The 22,383-nt window shown below is 39.1% G+C and overlaps 2 protein-coding genes and 2 long non-coding RNA genes across 4 annotated transcripts; 1 reads left to right on the forward strand and 3 right to left on the reverse strand.

Moving 5' to 3' along the window:
- The first annotated feature begins 2,486 nt into the window (after positions 1-2,486).
- Positions 2,487-4,645, forward strand: LOC112167038 (UDP-glycosyltransferase 76E2). The gene is made up of 2 exons (XM_024303996.2): positions 2,487-3,319; positions 3,528-4,645. The coding sequence occupies exons 1-2, from the start codon at positions 2,833-2,835 to the stop codon at positions 4,430-4,432; spliced, it is 1,392 nt and encodes a 463-aa protein (XP_024159764.1). The 5' UTR covers positions 2,487-2,832; the 3' UTR covers positions 4,433-4,645.
- Positions 4,646-5,981: 1,336 nt separating this feature from the next.
- On the reverse strand, positions 5,982-7,852 carry LOC112167039. The gene is made up of 3 exons (XR_002923566.2): positions 7,416-7,852; positions 6,342-7,326; positions 5,982-6,187 (listed from the first exon to the last, which is right to left on the reverse strand). It is a non-coding gene; the product is annotated as an uncharacterized LOC112167039 (long non-coding RNA).
- An 8,237-nt stretch (positions 7,853-16,089) lies between these two features.
- On the reverse strand, positions 16,090-19,210 carry LOC121049106. The gene is made up of 4 exons (XR_005799331.1): positions 19,143-19,210; positions 16,605-16,760; positions 16,394-16,486; positions 16,090-16,309 (listed from the first exon to the last, which is right to left on the reverse strand). It is a non-coding gene; the product is annotated as an uncharacterized LOC121049106 (long non-coding RNA).
- Positions 19,211-20,498: 1,288 nt separating this feature from the next.
- On the reverse strand, positions 20,499-21,706 carry LOC112165290 (tryptophan synthase alpha chain). The gene has a single exon (XM_024301781.2). It carries the CDS (start codon positions 21,664-21,666, stop codon positions 20,686-20,688), a length of 981 nt encoding a protein of 326 aa, XP_024157549.1. The 5' UTR covers positions 21,667-21,706; the 3' UTR covers positions 20,499-20,685.
- Positions 21,707-22,383: the final 677 nt, after the last annotated feature.

Raw genomic sequence — 22,383 nt, forward strand, 5'->3', positions numbered from 1 at the left:
GGCCCAATAACAGAGGCCCTGCCCAAACACCACCTCCCCCAGCAAAGAGCAAACGCAGCAGGCAACCGCTCCCGCCGCCGCGCCACGTCGTAAACCACCAAAACCCGGCGACCGTCCGAAACCGGATCCCACAAAGAGCCAGACTTTTCCAGCCCCAACCATGTCAGGAGATCCCAGTCACAGCACAGATCGAAACCACCAGAGCCACCAGTTGGCGAGCCACCCCCGCGCTGCACCTCGTCTGCTCTCGCCCAAGATCCGGGAAGAACAGATCGGAATCGATCTGCCCAAACCAAGATCGAGCCACCCAGTTCCACACCTGCAGCAAACCTCTGCCAAAGAACCTCGCATTGAAACCAGACCATCATCCTCTCCCGGACCAGAACGTGGCGGCGTGGGTGCCGGCGGCGTTCGGCCGGGAGAGATTGCACAGAACCTCTCTTGACTCCTTTCTCCGCGCGTAGGGCGCGTTCTAAACTTTTAGGGTTTTTTTTGTTAGAGAGAATTTTCGGTTGATAAGGTCATTTAATAAGGTCATTTACAAATCGTCATTTACTGATACATACAAATCATATTAAATAGTAGCCTTAATACAGTCAGATAATAGGATAATTCATGGTTTTTAAGATTGAAGATATTTTAGGTACTTTGAGTTGTGTATTTAGTAAAAAACTCAATGCAATGCGATTTTTGCTGCACAATATCATCACAGTAAACAATGAATTCATAAATCTGGACTTGTCATGCATTTGTCAGCAGAACAATGAAATAAATTCATGATAATCTCAATCGTCCTTGTAATACTAAAATAAAAATAAAATACTTAATGCAATGCGATTTCTGCACAATATCATCACAAAAAACTATGAAATTCATAAATTTGGACTTGCCATGCATATTTCAGCAAAACAATGAAATAAATTCATGATGATTGTATACTTTCAAGAAAGAGGATCAGTTCCTAACTGATGAGGATTATCACCAGTTGTCTTCTGAGGGGGAGGATTCAATGCACCGACGTGCACTTGCACCGATATCTAAATTATATTAAATACACTCTTACGTTATTAATAAAATATTAATTATATAAAAACAATAAAAAAATGAAAAACCCTAGCGAGAGCAAAAACTCTCGACTTCTAAGCGGTGCCGGCACCAGGCGTCACCAATGGGATTCCCCAGCACCTTCCCACCAGAGGTCGCTCCAGGGGCCGGCCACGGCGGAGGCCGCTATCCTGCCTACCGGTTTCGAGCCATTTTCAAGCCTTAGTCAATCTGTTCTCCAATGCGGGGATGTTCTACTGTGGTGGTTGAAGATGATGATAGGGCTGGGCGACTTCTGGCCACAGCCTAAGCGTGGGCGTCTTCGGCAGCATCCTCGTTTTCTGGTGAGTTTGTTCTGGATCGGGTGGGTTTTGGCCTCAGTTTCGGGACTGCTGGCATTACTCACAGCTATGGCGATAGGCGGCGTTAGTCTCCTACCGCTGGGGCTGGCGAAGGTGTTTCAGGGAAGTGGTGGATCTCTGAGTTGGCGGTCAGGAAGATCGAAGACAGGCCGTGCGGGAGGCTGCCGCGATGGGTGTCTAGATCTTTCTAGGCTACCTGGCTTTCGGACTATCTTCAGGCCCATCTCACCGATTTGGTAGGCCAGCTCTATCCATGGGTGTGGATTTGGGACCCAGGGGACCTTTTACTGGGTCTTTTGCTGAACTGTGCCATTTTCATTCCTCTGGGTGTGCTGTTATTACTCGCAGGTAGACTGTTCATTCCTAAATTCTACAAGAAGTCTCAGTATAATTACATTGTGAGTACCACAATTGAGTGCCTTGGCGAGCAGTGTTCTTTATGCTGGGATGAGTCTAGTATTGATTGGTCTGCCGATATTTTACATGCCCAGATTGCGGATTCTGATGGTTGGATCTACAAATCTCAAGGTCGTGACAATAGTTTTGTTGTTGGTGATTATCTTAAGGAGGCTGGAGATTTACCTTCAGTTTATGCTAGGTTCTCTAGGAAAGTTTTAGAGCATTGTTTTATTGTACAAGGACAATTGGTTGGTGTAGTACACTTTTTGGTTTGTCCTACCTTAGCTCTGGAGTCAAGCAATTTCTGGCCTTTGTATGCTCCCTATTGGGATGCCCTCATGAGCGATTTCAATCGCTAATTCAATGAATTTTCCTTCCTTAAAAAAAAATAAAAATATTAATTATAAATATCAAGTGTTGAGATCATCTTATAAGTGTTAGGTCATTTGCACGTGCATAGAATAATTTTCAATCTTCTCATTATTATCTATTATGATGCATATGGACCGACCTACTATAATAAATTAATAAGTAGGTGCTTCACCTAACAAGGCACAAGAAGGCAATATTTTTTCCAACTACTATTCAAAGACATGAATCTGATGTATGTTTCAGATCTGCTAAAGCAGCAGCTAATTAAGAATCAGATACTCATAAAATGTTGAATACAAAAGACAAAGTTCTATCCTGACGTGTACATGTGGAAGTGCACTGCTTTAACAAGGGATTGCATTAAGCCATCTGTGTGTTTATCTGAGGAAGAAGAAAAAGAGTGGGAGATGGAGATGCAAAAGAGAACCCCCGAGAGGTCAGAGATTGATCCTACTTCCAACTCCATACCAAGGCCACATAAACCCAATGCTTCAGTTGGGTACGTTTCTTCACTCAAGGGATTTTCTATTACCATCGTTCACACCCATATCCTTACGTGTATAGTGCACTGCTTTAACAAGCACCACAGAATCCCAAACAGTATTGCATTAAGCCATCTGTGTGTTTATCTGAGAAAGAAGAAAAAGAGTGAGAGATGGAGATGCAAAAGAGAACCCCGAGAGGTCAGAGATTGGTCCTAGTTCCAACCCCATACCAAGGCCACATAAACCCAATGCTTCAGTTGGGTACGTTTCTTCACTCAAAGGGATTTTCCATTACCATCGTTCACACCCATTTCAACTCTCCAAGCCCTTCCAACCACCCTGAGTTCACATTCATTCCGATTCAAGACGGCCTAACTGTTCCTCTAGTTTCATCCGGGAATATAATAGCTATTCTGTTGGCTCTCAATGCCAATTGCAAAGCGAGTTTCGAACAATGTTTGACTACTCAAGTAATGAAACAAGAACCGGGGAAGAAGATCACCTGCATCATCTACGATGAATTCATGTACTTCTCTGAAGCTGCTGCTAATTATCTGAATATTCCAAGCATCATCCTCCGTACTACCAGTGCAGCCAACTTTCATGCTCGATCTACCGTCGTAGAACTTCATTCAAAAGGCCACATTCCCTTCCCAGGTATGTGTCATACATGAGTTCCAAGTATTAGTTTCATACTTTCATAATTGCTAGAAAATATACGCAGAAGATGCTTAAGCTTAGTGGTAGAGTTTTTATATATATATATATATATATATATATATATATATATATATATATAAATATTTATTTATTTATTTATTTATTTATTTATATTTATATATATATTTTACTTTCCTTATCACAGACTCCATGTCATCGGAGCCGGTGCCCCAACTACATCCCCTCAGATTCAAGGATCTGCCCATCTCACCCTGGGACACGTTAGAAAACTTCTTAAAACTAGTAGTTAAGTCGCATGATGTTGGGAGATCTTCGGCCATCATTTGTAATACCATAGACTGCCTTGACCAATCATCACTAGCACGGATCCAAAAACATTGCCAAGTACCGATCTTCTGCATAGGCCCTCTTCACAAAATCACAACAGCGGCCTCTAGTAGTTTACTTGAAGAGGACACAAGCTGCATTGAGTGGCTTGACAAGCAATCTCACAAGTCAGTTATCTATGTCAGTTTGGGGAGTATAGCATCGATTGGTGAGAAAGAACTGGCAGAAATGGCTTGGGGATTAGCCAACAGCAAGCAACCTTTTTTGTGGGTGATCAGACCTGGCTCCATTACCGGCTCAGATTGGATCGAGCTATTGCCTCAAGAGTTTAGAGAAGCTATTGGAGAAAGAGGTTTCATAGTGAAATGGGCACCCCAAAGGGAAGTTTTGGCTCATGGTGCTGTGGGCGGGTTTTGGACCCATTGTGGCTGGAATTCAACTCTTGAAAGCATATCTGAAGGGGTTCCGATGATTTGCAAACCATGTTTTAGTGATCAGAAGGTGCATGCGAGGTATGTTAGCAAAGTATGGAGACTAGGTTTAGAATTGGAGGATGAGTTTGAGAGAGGAAAGATAGAGAGAGCTGTTAGGAAACTCATGGTAAATAGTGATGGGGAAGAAATAAGGGCGAGGGCCAAGGATATGAAAGAGAGAATACAAGTTTCTATGAGCAAGGGTGGATCTAACTACAAAAGAAAGAGTGAACTTGTTGAATTCATTATGGCGTTACAAGCTGTAACAACAGCAGTGTCTTCACATTAGCTATGTCCTATCTGCACATATTGATAGATGAGGCTTCTAGCATCTGGGTGTAAGCAAACTTTTCTTTGCGGTCCCCAAGTCAGTTCTATGCTAATGGATTTTAAAATTTTCAACATTTCTTTACTGATAAAAGTATTTATCTTGCTCATCCTAAAACTTGTATAAATCTGGCTGTTACCTATCAAAACGTAGCCAAAGAAAATTCAGTTACTTAGTGAAGCAAAGATGATACTTATCGGCTAGGTCTCTCCAAACTAAGACCAACCAAAGCCAATTTTCTTGCATTGATAATCAACATTTGGCTCTCTCCTGCAGAATTTCCTTCCCAAAGCCAAATCCCAAAAGGTTTCCTAATCTTATCTTAAAGGATGTACTGTATCAAGTATCAACATAAGACCCTCTGGAGATGAAATAATCCTAATTTTTATAGAACACCATGGTTTCCTAATCTTATCTTAAAAGGACGTACAACATTTCAAAGCAAAAATCCTTATCCAAGGTCATCTTCAGCCATTATTTAGAACACCATGGATTGCCTCGAGCAATTGACGTTAACACAGATCCAGTAGGAATACGGAGTTTGCATTGTTCCCTATTGGCCCTGTGAAAACAGATTTGGCCACCTCCAGAAGCTTATCCAAAGAGGATTAGAGCTGCATTTCATGACTTGACAAACAATCACACAACTCCAGCCATCTACTTAAACATCCAGAATCTATTCGATGAACAATTCAGATCTAGACGTAGCTAAATGGCATGGGATCTCACCGACATCGAGCACCATTTCTTGTGGGTGTTCGGACAGAATCCACACCATTTCAGAAGTTTTCCAAATGGCTGTGGAGACAAGAATTGCACATGGCATGAATGAACCACAACTTGGTTAGACAGAGTACCCTCTATAGTAAAATTATAATACATACACAAACAGAAGCAACTTTTGGGAGAGCCGAAGCTGTATTTTCTTTCTCTATTTTCTTGTAGATTCTATGTGGCTGCATTAACAATCTTACATATCCAAGAAACATAAGTTACTGTAACTATAGAGGCCCTCACTTCTTCTTCTTTTTAGAATTTTTTTTTCTTTCCTATTTTTAACTCTAGTTAAAAAAGTTCAATACTTTTCTTTTGTGTGCTTAGGAAGCTTGGGAAAATCTAACAACAGAAAGAACACAAGACATGGGAAACATACAACTCTAAATCAAACTTTTCACAGGATTTAGAGTTCAGGAAGCAAATGAAAAGATATTTTTAGACAAAGTAGCTTCTGGTTCATCAGAAATTCGTGTAAATGTAACTTTTTGCACTTTGAACTTGCACCAATGTTTGACAACTTTGAAACAACCCTTGACCAATGCAAAACAAACACAAAACATCCACCAGGTCAAACTTGGGGCTTAAGATTTTACAGTCCCAAATGACTGTAAATGTATAAACACACATATTTTGTTCTAGCATTCCTTTCTTTTGTTCTCAACTTCACAATTCCTAAAACAAATCCTAAATGTACACACACAATGAATGCACACCAGTAAAGCAAAAAAGGGAGGAGATTAAACATTCTATTCCTTTCTCTCAAAAAACCATTCAATGAAGCTTTACAGATGCTCTTTGTAAGAGACAAAAAATTGCAGCATTATATCGTAAACTAATAGATCTTACTCAAAAAATAAAGCCATCAACAATTACATCAAAGCATGCTCCAATTCCGAATCAGCCACAACCATCCATAATCAGATAGCAAAATGTGAGCCCCTGCAACATGTAAACAAATCTTTAAGCCAAGTATTCAGTAGGAAACAGTTACTCCTTTAATATATCAATCAATGATTCTACGTAAATCCAACGAAACAATTTATAGATGAATTCCTTATACAACATATAAAGATTTAGAGAATCAAGAATCAACCTTTATAGAATAGCCGTCACAATCAGAGCCCATGGTGGAAGATAAGATGCAGGGTTAGATATAGAAGGGCCCTCATCAATGTCACCAAGAAAATCGAGAAAGCAAGCAGAAGCACTTGGAATGATGAAGGCGAACCGAGGAAGTGATTGTTGAGACAAAAAAATTCACAAACCCAAAATGAGAAAATTGGTTCGACGCAAAAGTGAGAGAGTCCAGTAACTTTCTAATTGGTTTAGCTTAATTATCTCCGAAGCATGATCACGTGGATTGATACTCAAAGCTTTCAAAATTCAAATTCCATACTGGAAGTTGTGGATAGTTCCCACAGTTACAAGTTTGAATATGGGAATGGTTATCGTCATCTGAAGATCATTTCAAATTCAAAAAAAGAGTTATGGTTAACCCGCATGATCTTTATTCTTCTACGTTGCCTATATAAAGGCTCTTTACAACAAGTGAAGAGGGGCAGCAGAGAGGCAACGAAGGGAGGAGCAGAAAAGGCTGGAGAGAAGCAACAACGGAGAAAACACATCAAGAGGAAGGTGAAGCCCTGCTGCAAAGGAGAGAAGAAGAATCCAGCAACTTTGTTCAAGGGAGGAGCCGGGAAGCAGACGCTAAAAGGTTGATGCCTCTCTGACCTACCAGTGCTACTTCTTGTTTTTCTTTTGCAGTGTCTCTTTACTGGTGTCACCGCCATGGAGCTATGGAGATCCCCGAACGGTCGCAATCTCGTATATGATACATGTGTATCCACGAGTGTATGACCAATCGGTGGAATGTCATGTCATCTGCTCTGGAAGTCAACAATAGTCACCACCGAAAGCCTCCTACCTCCTACCTTCTTTTCCAATATAACAAATCAGATGGCCTTGCAAACAAGCCACACAAAGAAATGATCAAGCAAGACAACCACACAAATCATCAAAGGTGGTGTCTGGAGAGGAAAGCTCACCCTTGATGTTCTCTTGGAAGTACTCCTAGTAACCTGCAAGCAAGGAGGAAATAAATCAGAAACCTGAGACCAAGCTGTGAAGCAGAAGCTTTCCCACTTCTCTATGAGAATTTTGGACTCACCTTGTCCACCAAATCCCAGCAATGAAATGGCCTCTGCTATCAAAGTTCCTGCCTGCACTTGCTGTCAAACTCCCTGCCTGCACTTTTACCTACAGTGTTCACAAAAGGCTCTATCAGACAGTGGATTCTAAAGCATGGCAAAAAGAACCTAGTCTGGAAGAAAAGGAAGGAGAAGATGACAATCTGAAGCCATGATTCTCAGAGGGTGCTATGCTGCAACTTTGTTCTATTTAAAGCTATAAAAAAAAAGAGGAACAAGGTACTCTCCAGATTCATGTGGCGTGCAAGTCAAAAGATTCAAAGGTTTACTACGTGGCCTCTTCTCAATCAAAAGAGAACAAAATCAATATTCAAAGCATTTTGCAAGGTTACTGTTCTGCTTTAATAATTAATGTGTGGCCTGGTTTATCACCTGCACATTAGTACTCATGGTGGTATAAAGTAAACAAGACCAAGTGGTGGCGTTCTAGACTTGCAAAGTCATTTCTTCATAGTCATCCATTTGCAATTAATTAAGCATGATTGTTAGACCATGATGTTGATGTAGCTTTAGACCAAAGACAAAAGCATTCAAAACATCCAATTAAACAGACGTGCATCAAGCTTCTTTTTAATACAAGGTCTAGCTACGTGTTTCTTCGTCAATCAAAAGAAGAAAAGAAAACAATATTCAAAGTCTACAAGTTTCCTCCGGTGCTCATTGTGTGGCTTGAAATGAATTCTGCATTCTACAGTCTGTAGCACCTAATAATCAAACTTTGGCAGAACGTAAGGAAAGACAAGCGGTGGTGTTGCAGACAAACATAAATCAACCTTCATAATTGAATATCATGGGGGCAGGTCGGATTTTCAGCTGCAAGACGAGAAATTGCAGTACCCATTCTAATGCTCACCAGGTGTTCGGGAGAGAAGCACAAATTGCAATCCCAGCTCACCAAGTGCTCAGGAGAAAAGCAGGAAAGACGCAGACCACGGAAATGCTCAGAAATTTCGATGAAGAGTGCTGGCAAATGAAACAATTCAAGTTCGGTTCTCAGAAAATTTCTTCTCTGAATCAAAGAATGAGTTTTTAGCTATTACCCAACACGCACCTCCAGGGCCATCTCTGAGTCAAGCTGACTAAAGTAATCTCCATCTCCAACTCCTCCTCTGAGAGTTCAAGCTTATCGAATCATCCAAATCAAAGAAGACGTATACCAGGTGGCTTTTTGGGAGTTCATTTTGTCGAACAATTAAGCTGGGTGCAGAGATGAAATCAAGTCATGGGTGTCCAAGTCTGCATCCATGGGTTGGGCTCAAACCAGGCTCCCATCAACAAATTTTGGGAAAAGCACAAAGCCTACTCTCAAAAGCCCGTTGTGCAACTTGGCAGAAGTTCGGGCCGGATCAAATTCTTCGGAAGGCGACGCAAAGTCCTTTTCAAGTTCCAGGACCTACTGCGAAGCTCGGCGCATTTGAGTGCCCAAATCAAATCAGTGGACGCTCCATCTAAATCGAGTGTCCACAACAAAAACCTGTTATCTCGACGGATTCAAAAAAATAAATATCCGTTGAATAAAAAATTGGTACAAAACCAAAAAGTCTCAGAAGGATGAACTACAGTGGTTTGATCCCTTCACAGGGTATGTAGGCAGTCTAGCGACCCACTAGATGCAACCGCAACTCCAAACAGAATCCCTGACTCCACCAGTCAAATTCAGCCAGTCCCAAATGAATCACTGACTCCAGTCAAATTCTCCCAACACCAGAAAAATCAAATTCATTCCCAAATCACACAAATAAAGTCCAAACCAAATTCAAGGACTTTAAACACTTTCCCAAACACAAATTCAAAATAAATGGGTCATCTACCCATTTAAATCTCAAATGCCGGAACTACATGTGGTTTGATCCCGCAAAGGGTATGTAGGCAATCTAGAAACAAACTAAACTAGATACAACCGCGTCCTAAACACAAAATCGAATCCCTGGTTCACTTCAACCAAATTCACCTAAACACTACTCTAATCCCAAAAATCAAAGCCCTCCAATGAGTCATCCACTCATTGGAACTCTTGAACTACGAGTGGCTTGATCCTTCTCCAAGGGTACGTAGGCAACCCATTCAAATATCCGGGTGCAGCCGCAAAAACAAACAAACACACACATCCCATCAATTGGTTTCTTCATAAATGGAATCAAAGGGTGTTTCCTTGTAACAAGGGATTGTAATTAAGAGACACATTCTGTCTTGAATGGGTCGAACCCGAAATAATAAAAACTCTGTTCTTTTAATGAATACGAGTGAAATTATGTTGGGTGACATTTACGCTCACTGTGTGCAGATTTTCTCTCAACAGTGATGGAGGAACAAGGCTACAACAATGGCAGACGCCAGGGGATACTCACTCAAAAATTGGTACATGCCAAGCGCCATGCGGATGCCTATTGGGCGGAGGTAGGAAACGCAGTTCCGTCGAAGGAGGTTCAGTCCGGTGAGAGTAGGGTTAGGGTTAGATGAAACGGCACCGGCGAGAGGAACCAGATGTGGGGTGGCAGCGGCGGGAGGAGAGGTGCCGGCTGAAAGAGTGAGGGGTGAGGAGCGGCACCGGCGGGAGGGGAGGCGGGAGGAGCGGCACCGGCGGGAAGAGTGAGGGGTGAGGAGCGCCGGCGACGGGAGAGGAAGCAAGTGAAGAGGCGCCGGCCGGAGAAGCCACCGTGACAGCAGCCGAGTTCGGAGTAGTAGTTGATGACATGGTTGGTTGAAGACAGAAAAATCAAGATGTAGCGGAAGACGAAGAAGAAACGTTAGAGAGAACTTTTTTTTTTTTTTTTTTTTTTTTGGCGGGCCAAGGAAAACTCATACCGGAAATTCTGAAACTCTTAACTAGACCTGTAAATGGACCGAATTTGGATTGGATCGACCTAAATCCAAATCCGTTTACTTAAAAAAAAATTCGATCCAAACCCGCTCCGTTAACCCGGCGGATCGTTGATAGCTCGATCCAAATCCGTATCCGCCGGATTAACGAATACTCGATCCGCTAATCCAACCCGTTATAATTTCAAATATTTTAAAATTTTAAATAGTAATATTAAATTTATATCATGATACCTCATAAGATATTAATAAAATATTAAAATAACATGAAAAGTATCACCAAAAGTATAATTACATTATCAACATTCTTAATGCTTCTTAGAATCTTGGGTGATAGACTGCCCCTTAGATTTCTACAAAAAAATTGTATTAGAAATTCTTCATATTTTATATTTTATATTTTTAAAAAATAATAATATATTAATAAAAATAATATTTTATTATTACAAAAAGGGGCCGGATCATTAACGGATCGGATCGATTTAGATCCGTATTTGATCCGTTAAATAAACGGGTTAACGGATTCGGATCATTAACGGATCAAAACGTTCGATCCAAACCTGTCCAATAGTCACGGATCTAGAGCGGGTCCGGATCAAAATCCGGTCCATTTACAGGTCTACTCTTAACAATCTTGAGAAAAAAATAAAACAGTACCCGACCTAAGGCCCACTCTGAATTTCTATACCCAAGTTTCTGAAACTATCACAATAGTACCTCAAATAGCTAGCTCGACCCAGCTTTCGTACTTGCCGTCCATGACATCGTTAACTATCATGCCACGTGACATATTTTTAGGGTAAAATTGACCCTTCTGTCTTTACCTCCACCATTCCCACCATGTAGTCTGTGAACCAACCCTCCAAAGTCCACCATTCTCATTTGTTTCTTTTCTTTTTGATCTGCTGTGTGTTATCACTCAGCCAACATCACACAAACAGACAAACTCCTCATAATTTATCTTTCCATTACCAATTCACCATCAACATATCAGCCTCGCGAATCCTCTCATCCACTTCCTCATCAATGAGCTTCTCCTCAAGATTTGTCATCACATGACGGAGCTCAGCAGCAGATATGAAGCCATTCTAATCCAAATGGTGAGCAACTGATCATTTGCTAACTAGTCATCATCACTTTGGTCTCGGTGGTCTGAGGCTAAAAAACGCTCCCAAACAACTTGGGATTGAGTCCATCACTTGCTCCCCCTATTTTAATAACCCAGCTATCTCTTCCTCCCCAATTCTCATCTGTATAAACTTTTCCAATCCCTCTCAAGCATTTTCACAAACACGTGATCTGCATTCCTCAATGAACCAACTAAAGCTACAATAAACAAACATCCACCCCCAGTTGCAGTACACTCTAATTACCCCTGTCAATGGCTTCTAATAACCATTTGGCCATTTACAGATCCATTTAGCAGAGCAGACCAAGGGTAATCGGCAAGCTTCTTTAGGGGAGGTTAGGGAAGAACACAAGCTCAAATCACAGAAAGCAACTCAAATCCATTTTTCAATTACAACCCAACAAAACCCAGATGAAATTCACAAAAATAAAAGGGACCCAAATGCTGAACAAATCCAAAAAGGCGCGGTCTTTGCAATACCATTTCTCAAGCCGATACTGAATTCTACGGTATTGATGTCGAAGAGGACAACCTAGTAGCGAATTTCGAACTTAGAGGTGAGGCTAATCAGGCTACCGATGTAGGAATCTGCAGGTCCATTTGATGAATATCTGGATGGCTGAGCTTCTATCGTTGAGGAAGAATCAAAGACGAAAGAGGCGACGAGGGGAGGAAGAAGGGATGTGTGTCTGGCTTCGGTGGAGGAGACAAATAAGGTTCGGTAAGGAAATGACCCAAATACCCATATAAAATTGTATGTGGGCATGACAGTTAACGCCGTCATGGACGGCATGTACGAAAGTTGGGTCGGGCTGGTTATTTGGGGGTACCATTGTGATAGTTTCAAAAACTTGGGTATAGAAATTCAGAGTGAGCCTTAAGTCGGGTACTGTTTGTATTTTTTTTCCCTAACAATCTTCTAACAAAAATTATTATATCATGGATTTAGCTAGTTACACTCCTAATGCCACATCATCATCATTCTGTTAGAGTCAACATCTTGACCAAGAGTCAAGGAATTGACTCATCAACACCTCCCCGAACGATTCTCTTTGAATGTAGGACTGTGAAGACCCTTGGTAAAATGTAGGACTGTGAATACCCTTAATTAGTAGACACATATGCAATCAGCTAAGTTGTGGGAACATAATGACGACGCGAGTCTTGTTTCTGCACACGTTTTCTTATAAAATGGAAATCATTATCAAGATGCTTGATTCTGGAATGAAAGACTGGATTAGAACAAAGAGCCAATGCAGTCAAATTATCACATTTAAGCAGAGGAGAAGCTGGAAGTTTAAGAAGTCACACAAAATGTGTCATCCAAGAGATTTCAGCAGCAATGTTTGCAAGAGTCCTATATTCAGCTTTAGTGGAGTTTCTGCTGTGCGGAAGCGTAAAAAACAATGTATTGATGTGAATTCAAGAGTAACAAGCGAAGTTAAAAGAAAACAACTAATAAACAAACCACAAAAAACACCAAGATTTATAGTGGTTCACTCAATCGGTGTGATTGAGCTACATCCACTTTCGAAGCCAGCAAGATATTCCACTATGATCAATTTGAAGAAACATACAACTAGAGTTTATGAACAACTCTCTCTACTAAAATCCCCAATACACCCAAACCTATTGACTCTCTTCTTGATTCAAATAGAGAAGAAAAAGAATACTTACTTCTCATATACAATACATAGCAACACCAACAACTAAGCTTAAGAAGCTTCAACTATGGAGTAGCTAAGTCACAAGAAGAGGAAGGCTCTATGAGTATTCAAGGATGGATAGCTTTCAATGTTTTTCTCTCCACTTCTATATATCCCTTACGGCTGCCATTGTGTGTGTGTGTGTGTATATATATATATATACACACACACACACACAATTGTGCTATTAACCTAGCACATGCAGCTCACGTGATCAGACTAAAGCCATATCACTTGGGCCAAGCCCATCAAGTGAAGGCAATATTAACAATCTCCACCTTGGCTTCAATTGATACAATAATATCACAAGTAGAATATCATTTACCAATTTGCCGCTCCGACATCCCCGTAGGGAGAATCAGATGCTATGAACACCAATCAAGTTCAAGCACTTGCTCAATGGAATTGGCTTAGTCAACATATAAGCAGGGTTGTCTTCCGTTCCAACTTTCAAGAGCTCTATATCACCATCCTCTACCAATTGACGAATCTTGTGAAATTTGACATTGATATGTTTAGTGCGAGCATGAGTAACCTAGTTCTCTGCTAAATGAATAGCACTTTGACTATCACAATAGCTATCCACATAATCTTGAATTATTCCCAAGTCCTCAAGCAAACCACGAAGCCAAACTGCTTCTTTTGCACCCCCTGTTACCTCCATGTATTCAGCTTCTGTAGTCGACAAAGCAATAGTAGATTGCAAGTTCGACTTCCAACTCAACGCTCCACTAGCAAGAGTAAACACATAAGTTGTAGTAGATCGGCACTTATCCAAATCACCTGCGAAATCAGAGTCCACATATCCAACATCACACTGACTTGTCTTATCCTGCTGAAACACAATTCCAACATCGATCCACAGTACCAAGAATATACCGTAGAATCCATTTCACTGCTTGCCAATGGCTTTTACCTGGGTTATGCATATATCTGCTCACCACACTTAAAACCTGTGAAATGTCAAGTCTAGTACACACCATACAGTACATCAAGCTACCAACAACACTAGCATAAGGAACTTTAGCCATATATTGCATATCATCATCAGTGCTAGGAGACATAGTAGATTTAAGCTTGAAATGAGAGGCAAGAGGTGTACTTACAAGTTTAGATTTATCAACCATGCCAAACCGCTGTAGTATGTATCTTCTTCAAATATTATTTTTTTATGACAAACAAACCTTGCCTTTCAATCTATCTCTTTCAATTTCCATGCCCACAATCTTCTTAATTAGCTTCTCCCGGCCAAGTCCTTCATTTCAATTCACCACTCAATGACTTTGACCCGGAGTCATGGAGGTGATAAATGTGCTCAAGGAAATGCTTCTGCCTCGAAGAGAAGGAGAGAGAGAGAGCGAGACTGAGAAGAGAGAGAGAGTCTGACGGTGCTCCGATTTGATGTTATCGCCGATTTACAGAGAAAGGCTCTGCATTTTGAGAGCTTCACCGCCTTGGACGACCCTAGAGTTTTTCATAGGGAAATCTAGCACGTGTGAACAATTGGCAATTTTTGGAGGGAAATCTCTCACGCGTGAAATTTTGGTACTGAAGTTTTTTTTTTTTTTGGGAGAAGAAAAAGAACTAATTACAACACGATGGTAGAATCAGAACTTGTACCATTGGTACCTATGTATGAGCAGACTAGTAGTCAGAGCTTGTACATGGTAGAATCAGCAGGGGCCTTGTGGGTGGTTCTACAATCTAGGCCAAGAATTGGATCAATTGAAATCACTAAGTTACCCTGGTGCCGTTTGGTAAAGACCACGAGTGGGAGTGGTCAGAGTTGGAGGTAAATAATTTGGAGAATAGAAATGTATTCTTGGGATGTGAAAATTCTTCGTTCTCTGTTGATGGCTCAGACTACTACTCTGGATGCAAAGCCAATTGCATGTACCTTCATTGTTAAATGGTTTGAGCGGCTCTCATTTCCGAATACAAACTTGGATCCGGCTGTTTTTTTCTTTAACATGGAAGATGAAAAGGTGGAGCAACTTTCAGTACCTAATATTTTAGAAGCACCACATACTTCATGGATACAACCACAACCACATACCAAGTTTGTAAGTGACAAATTAAGATCGATCTAATTAATGCGACTATAAGACATATGCTTTCTTTTGTTTTGCATTAATATTTATTCTTCGAATTTTGGTACTTTAATTGTACCTCTTATCATTTGTTAATATATAAATATATATATATTTCGTTGAAATTTTGCAGAGATGATCTATACATTAGTACCTAGAAACTGAACGGTTGAGATGTGGATATGCGACCGAAAAGTGACCCTAAACCCTAACCTCGCTCTGAAATTTCAAAGCGATGCCTCGCTCTGGATAGGATCTGATATATCTAGAGCGAGGCATCGCTTTGAAATTTCAGAGCGAGGTTAGGGTTTAGGGTCACTTTTCGGTCGCATATCTACATCTCAACCGTTCAGTTTCTAGGTACTAATGTATAGATCATCTCTGCAAAATTTCAGCCAAATTGATGGTCATTAAGGCATTGATAACTGCCTTAAAGCTAGTACGGTTCAGGTTGGACAGATTCAGTTCATCCATTTGTTTAAGCGAGTTAGATACCTTAAAGACCATCAATTTCACTGAAATTTTGTAGAGATGATCTATACATTAGTACCTAGAAACTGAACGGTTGAGATGTGGATATGCGACCGAAAAGTGACCCTAAACCCTAACCTCGCTCTGAAATTTCAAAGCGATGCCTCGCTCTAGATAGGATCTGATATATATATATATATATATATATATATTTTTTGGTTTCCTAAAGCACTAAAATTATGTTTTATAGACACAGTCCCCCCGGCCATTTGTTGTAGGAGAATTGAAGAATGTTATTCAAACAATATAACCCGAATTTTTCATTCGTAGTTGTTAAAGCAAACAAACATAAAGGAAATTATCTTGGAACACTAAACATATGCTCGTCCTTTATTTTATGATGCTATAGTAGACCAGCAATGCTCCCCAGAGCAAATTAATGGATGATGCAGAACCACCATATTGAATCAGACTGAAGTGTTTCAGCTCCCCCCGCGTTCTTCACCTTTATAGCATCCTTCTAGGCTCGAGTTTGCCTTTCCACCTGAATTGATGTTGTGTGGATATGATCTGCAAGCCATTGGTTTCGGACTGTCTTTGTAAGCGTTGCAGACATACCTCACAAAATTTAGGTAATCCTGCATCCATATATAAAGAGTTCAATAATATAATCTCTGTGAGAGAAAATGAGAAATACAAAGAGATCGACAGCAAACGCTTACATCCTTTAGCAGTTGTCCATTAACAACCACCCATGGTACGTACTCATGAGGCGGAACAAGGTGGTCTGTTTCTTTAGCATTTTGAAGTATAAGCTGCATGCCATTCATTTGGTAAATGATTAGCACTATAATTGAGATATGTAGACATGAGCTTTAACTTGTATAAGAAAAACAACAATGTACGTGCTGTAAAATAGTATGAACTAGCTACCTGCTTCTTCTCATATCCACTGCGGTAGCACTTTCCCAAACGATCCGAATCCATCTTAAGTTTTACACAACAAGATTCCCAAGCATTTTTTTTCGAGGACTGCAGTCCTTCAATAAGTTTACTCTCAAGACAATGATTGAACTTGAAATGCCGCTTCTGCAGCAGATACAATTCAAGGAGATAAGATGTGAAGAAGATAAAAGTAAAACCATATCTACATTGTTCTGGAACAATTAACTTTGTTACTATTATAATGTTTTTGTAAGACCTATTGTAATGGTAAAAATAAAAAAATAAAAAATGTGATAGTTGCAAGGAGAATTCTTGGGTACCTTGGTGTTTACCATACCCTCATTTTGTTAAATATTTTGGACCATTGGATTAGTAATATATCTAATGGTTCAAAATATTTAACAAATTGGTAACTTGTTTAGCCCTTAGCCTTTCTAATTATGCTACTCATTTCCAATAAGCAAAAATGTTAACACAAACTACTAATTGAATTGAAAACAATAAAGTCAATTAATGTTTGATTATCAATTGACAATTGACAATTATGATTTTTCCTTTTTCAAAAAAAATTAAAAGAACCTTCTATCCTAAGTTCACCGAATTACTATTAGTTAAATAGTCTATATTACCAATTAATTTTTTTATTAGTAAATTAATGTTTGATTAATGCTTGTTATTAATGGATAATTACACAATTGAAAATTATGTTTTTTCCCTATTAAAAACAAAACCTTCTAACCTAAGAGCAACTCCAACAGATTCCCTATATTTTTATTTTTCTCTACTTTAGGGAAAAATAAGCCTTGTTTGCTCCAACAAATTCCCTATAACTATCTTTATTTTAGGGAAAGTGAGGAGAGAGAAAACCAAATTCCCTATATTTACAGCAAACTCCAAAATTTTAAAGAAGAATATGAAGATTTAATAGATTACTGTAAATTAGGGAATCTGTTGGAGTTGGAGAAGAAAAATAGGCTAAAGGTTTGACTTTTGCTTCTCTATAATACAAAAATTATAGGGAAGCTGTTGGAGTTGCTCTAAGTTCGCAAAATTAGTATTAGTTAAGTAGTCTTTATTACCAATTAATTATATCATTAGTAGTTTCCTTAACCAAATATAATTCTTTTTACATGCATTTCATGACAACCACAACAATTAGTGTAAAATTAAATAATATTTGTTTTAAATGTAGTCAAATAAGAACCTATTTTAGGACTTATTTACTCAAATGAGAATCTACTTTACTCTAATGAGAACCTATTACAATTACCACTTTTAGGAATTAATTACTCAAATGAGAACCAACTTTACTCTAACGAAGACCTTATTTACTTTAATGAGGATTTTTTTTCTAATTACCACATGTGTCCTCAAAGTGATTACATGAGTCCTCAGAGTGGTAAATATTATATAAAATAAAACATGTATGAGAAATGTTAATGTCCATAGTTTTACCCGTCCTCATTTGTGTAATAAAGTTCTCCCTTGCGTAATGAAAGTAATATATTGTGTAATGTCCATCGTCGAATTAGTAATTACTTTTAATCGAAGTAATTTACCACAAATTCCAACAATTGATGAAAAAAAGAAAAGTTTTGTTCTAATTATAGTAATTACTCCACCTAAACTAATGTACTAATTTATGGACAATTTAACAAGTATGACAACAAATTTGTTGTCAGAGTGGTAAATCTTTATGTTTTTATCATTAATGAAATGATTACTACAATGACTACACATTTTACCACAATCACAACAATTGATGTAAAAACGGTAACTTTTGTCCTATTTATAGTAATTACTCAACCTAAACTAATGTACTAATTTATGGACAATTTAACAAGTGCAACAACAAATTTGCTGTCAAAGTGGTAAATCGTTATATTTTTATCATTAATGGAATAATTACTCAATGACTACATATTTTACCATAACTCGAAACTATTGGTGTAAAAGTGGTAACTTTTGTTCTGATTGTAGTAATTACTTCAAAAACTATACTATTTACAAGATTACCAACCATTTTACAATTCCGACAACATTTGTATTGAGAACATGGTAAAATTAAAATTAGACCAAAAGATATGTAACAACTCAGTATTGTAAGGAGCTTCTCCACTTGATAATCAAGGTTCTAAATTTGATAAAAGTTGTCCAAATATGATATTTACATCTTTGACCACTCAATTACAATAACCACAACAATTATTGTCATAAGTCGTAATTGTAGTTCAACTATGTGTAATTTATTATTTTGACAATACTTGTTACATGATTTTAACAATGTTACATATCAAGAAAGAGTGTGTTGTTAATATGATAAATTTTATTTTTAAAAATGACACTTGTCAATATTTAATTAGGTAACCTGTTGACCAGTTCAGTAGGTTTCAACTATATTAATTTACTTAAAATAAAAAAAATAAGGATTTGACATACATCAAGGTACCCAAGAGGACCCCATAGTTGCAATATTCACGTTTGATTTATGGTAAAAAAAAAAAAACCATAGAAAGATGGCCTTACCACGTCTGACCAGAGGTGGATTGCACAGGCTTCTATACTGTTAAAGTAGCATTCGTCTGGGCCATGCTGCAGAATATGAAGCAAATTAATGGAATGATAATTATCCAAGATTCCAAGCACAAAAGAAAAAAGATATATATACATATATATATATATATATAATAAATAAAGATGGTGGAGAGGGAAATGTGACCTGGCAAACGATGGTCTTGTTAGGTGCTTTGACCTGAGCATTTCCATATGGAACTAGCCTGAGGTTGACAATGCTTATGAAGTTATGGGATCCCCTTCGGGATCGAATAACTTAGCTGCTAGTTCATTTACAATGAAGCTTGCACAGGATGGGCATAGAGTTTCATAATACAGAGAGAGGTTAACTTTCTTGGATTCAAGGACATTGACGCCGTTACCTTCAAAACAAGGATAAGATGCTTGAATGGAGAGCACGGAAGTGAGAACAAGAAGGGAAAACAAGAGCTTAAGAGAAGCCATTACTGAATGCTTAGGTGGTACCACGAAGCTTCATGAAGTATGCATATATATAGCTCCCAGCACTGTTCTTGGGCTCGAATGTTAAAATGCAGGCTCTGACCATAATGGCCTTCTTGATTTTGGGAGGTATGAGGTGGTCTAGCATGAAAGTGATATTTACCTGTATTTCTTCTTCTTTTAGCTAAATGTGTGGAGATGAATAATAGTATGCTCTTAATTAAAGTATTCGCTTTAATTAGTTGATAATAAGCAGGTGATAGATCGATGAGTGGGATAATGATATTGCATTGCTCCATGATCGTGATGGAAAACTAGCCAAGAAGACCATTAATCGTAGAGGCCGGGATAAAGTGATAGCTAGCATATCGATGTCAGTCATGGTCTTTGTGCACTATCTTTTGAGTCTTGACTTGTCCAACCATTACATTTAAGAATCAGAATCCTCTTAGAGACTCAATTAGCATTGCATTGTCTTTTGTTTGCATAACACATACTCTGTATTGCACCATTGCAACTCAGTGTGCATGAAGATGCATGCAACGATTTACATCAGATCAAGACTATATATAGAAACTTAATTAGCAAGTGCTTAATTATTAGAACTCATGTATAATGAACTAGCTAGGCGCCCGCGATAGGTTGTATGGACAATGATTTACTCAAACTTATCCTCTCACAACGGATCAAACCCATCCATTTTTCGCTTGCAATCACTCGTGTTCATAAGAGATCCCAACAGTAAACCCAGTTCATAAGATCCCAACACTAAATTCAGAAAATTAAGTTCCACCATGTTACGAATAAGTTTAGGAACAATAACACAACAATTGTATCAAGTCACGTTTAACAATTCTCTAGTACATATTCCGATAATAAAAAGGCATGGCCCCAAAAGATGTATTTGACTTGGTCAACCAAATGATAAGTAAATTAGTGTACAGTGACTCCCCGAATTATAAATGAGTGATTTCGTTTTAGTGAAACTATCAGAACGTACATATCAGAATCTATGATCCAAAAACATTTTTTTCTTCTTCTATTGCATAGATCATTACAGGAGAGCAGCCTTGAAAGATTTGGCGAAAGTGTCAAGGTCTCTCAACCCTTGCAATGGAGATCTAGCTTCACCCAATACCTTCACAATGGCACTACCAACAATCGCACCATCTGCCCCCCACTCGGCCACCTGCTTCACATGCTCAGGCTTCGACAATCCGAACCCAACAGCCACTGCCTTGTTCGTTGCCTCCTTAATCTCCCTCAAGAGACTCGGAACTTGTTCGTTCACACGTGGACGAGCCCCGGTGACCCCCACCGCACTCACCAGGTACACGAAACCCTCCGAGGCTCGGACAATGTCTTTCATTCGACATGTTGTAGTAGTGGGTGTGGTTAGCAGCACCAACTCAACGTTATTCTTCGTGGCTTCATTTCTCAAGCGTTGTGTGTTTTCAAAAGGGACATCCGGAACCACAAGCCCACGGACGCCGGCTTGGCTAATGGTGGACATGAAGTTTTCGATGCCATGCTTGATAATAGGGTTATAGTAGGAGAATAGAGTGATAGGGCACGACAGTTGGGAAACAACATCTTCTAACATTGAAATGATATTGTTGAATTTTGTCCCTCCTGCCAAGGACCGTGACGCTGAAGCGCGTATGACCGGACCGTCTAGTGAGGGATCGGAGTAGGGTATGCCTAGTTCGATTACATCGGATCCACAAGAATCGAGCACCTTCAACGCTTGAATGGTTGTTGAGAGATCTGGATCGCCGGCGGTGATGTAGGGGATGAATGCTACTTTCCCTTGTGATTTCAATTTTGTGAAAGTTTGCGAGATGCTTATGTTAGAGGCACGAGTGAGGGTGAGAGTATCCCTTGGATTTAGCTCATCAAGTAGTTTCTTGATTGGAAAGTTTAATGCTGTTTGGGATGGAGAAGGAAGATGATGAACTGGGTATCGAGGTTTCTTTGTATTCAGTTGAAGAAAGCCTGAAGTAGTAGTAAGTTTAAGAGAACTAAGAATTGCCATTGAGGAAAATGTATGTTTAAGCCGGGATGCTTCTCTGGTGTGTGTGTGTGTGTGTGTATATATATATATATAATGTTACTAGCTAATTGTGTAATGGTGCGATACAAGCCATACGTACATTTATATTCTGGATCTGTGGACCAGAATGATCAAACATGAAACATCAGCTCAATTGCCTGTAAAATCTACGCGTCAAAAACTTTCTTTTCTTAACAACATAAACGTGAAGAAATTTGTTTTCAAAAAAAAAAAAAACGTGAAGAAATTTTACTAGCAAGGGCTTCTGCAAAGTGACTGCATTATATTACGAATTGAACTACGTATGTTGCAGCTCCAACAAGCATCTCTTTTAAGGTTTTAAGTCAACTGAATACATCTTGTGATATCACAAGGTAAATACGAAATTTTTTATCTGGTAGAGCATGTGATGTTTTTATTTTATTTTCAAAATTCAAATTATCTTTGTCGGTTTAATGTCCATTTTGATTAGAATTAGACGATATTTTGATTTGATAACTTCAATTTGTACAGATTTAATTACGTTCGTGCATGTCTCTATCATTTTTATACAAATTGTCATGGATGATGCCTATGGCAGGACTTGATGGAGGATTGGATTTTAAACTAGCATTACAGCGAGTGAATCGAGTAGTTTGTTTGTCCATTGATCCTTCAATGTCTAAGTCAGTAATGAAATGCAAATTTGGGGGACTAAGT

The sequence above is a fragment of the Rosa chinensis genome, chromosome 5, assembly GCF_002994745.2.
Source record: "Rosa chinensis cultivar Old Blush chromosome 5, RchiOBHm-V2, whole genome shotgun sequence".
Lineage (NCBI taxonomy): Eukaryota > Viridiplantae > Streptophyta > Magnoliopsida > Rosales > Rosaceae > Rosa > Rosa chinensis.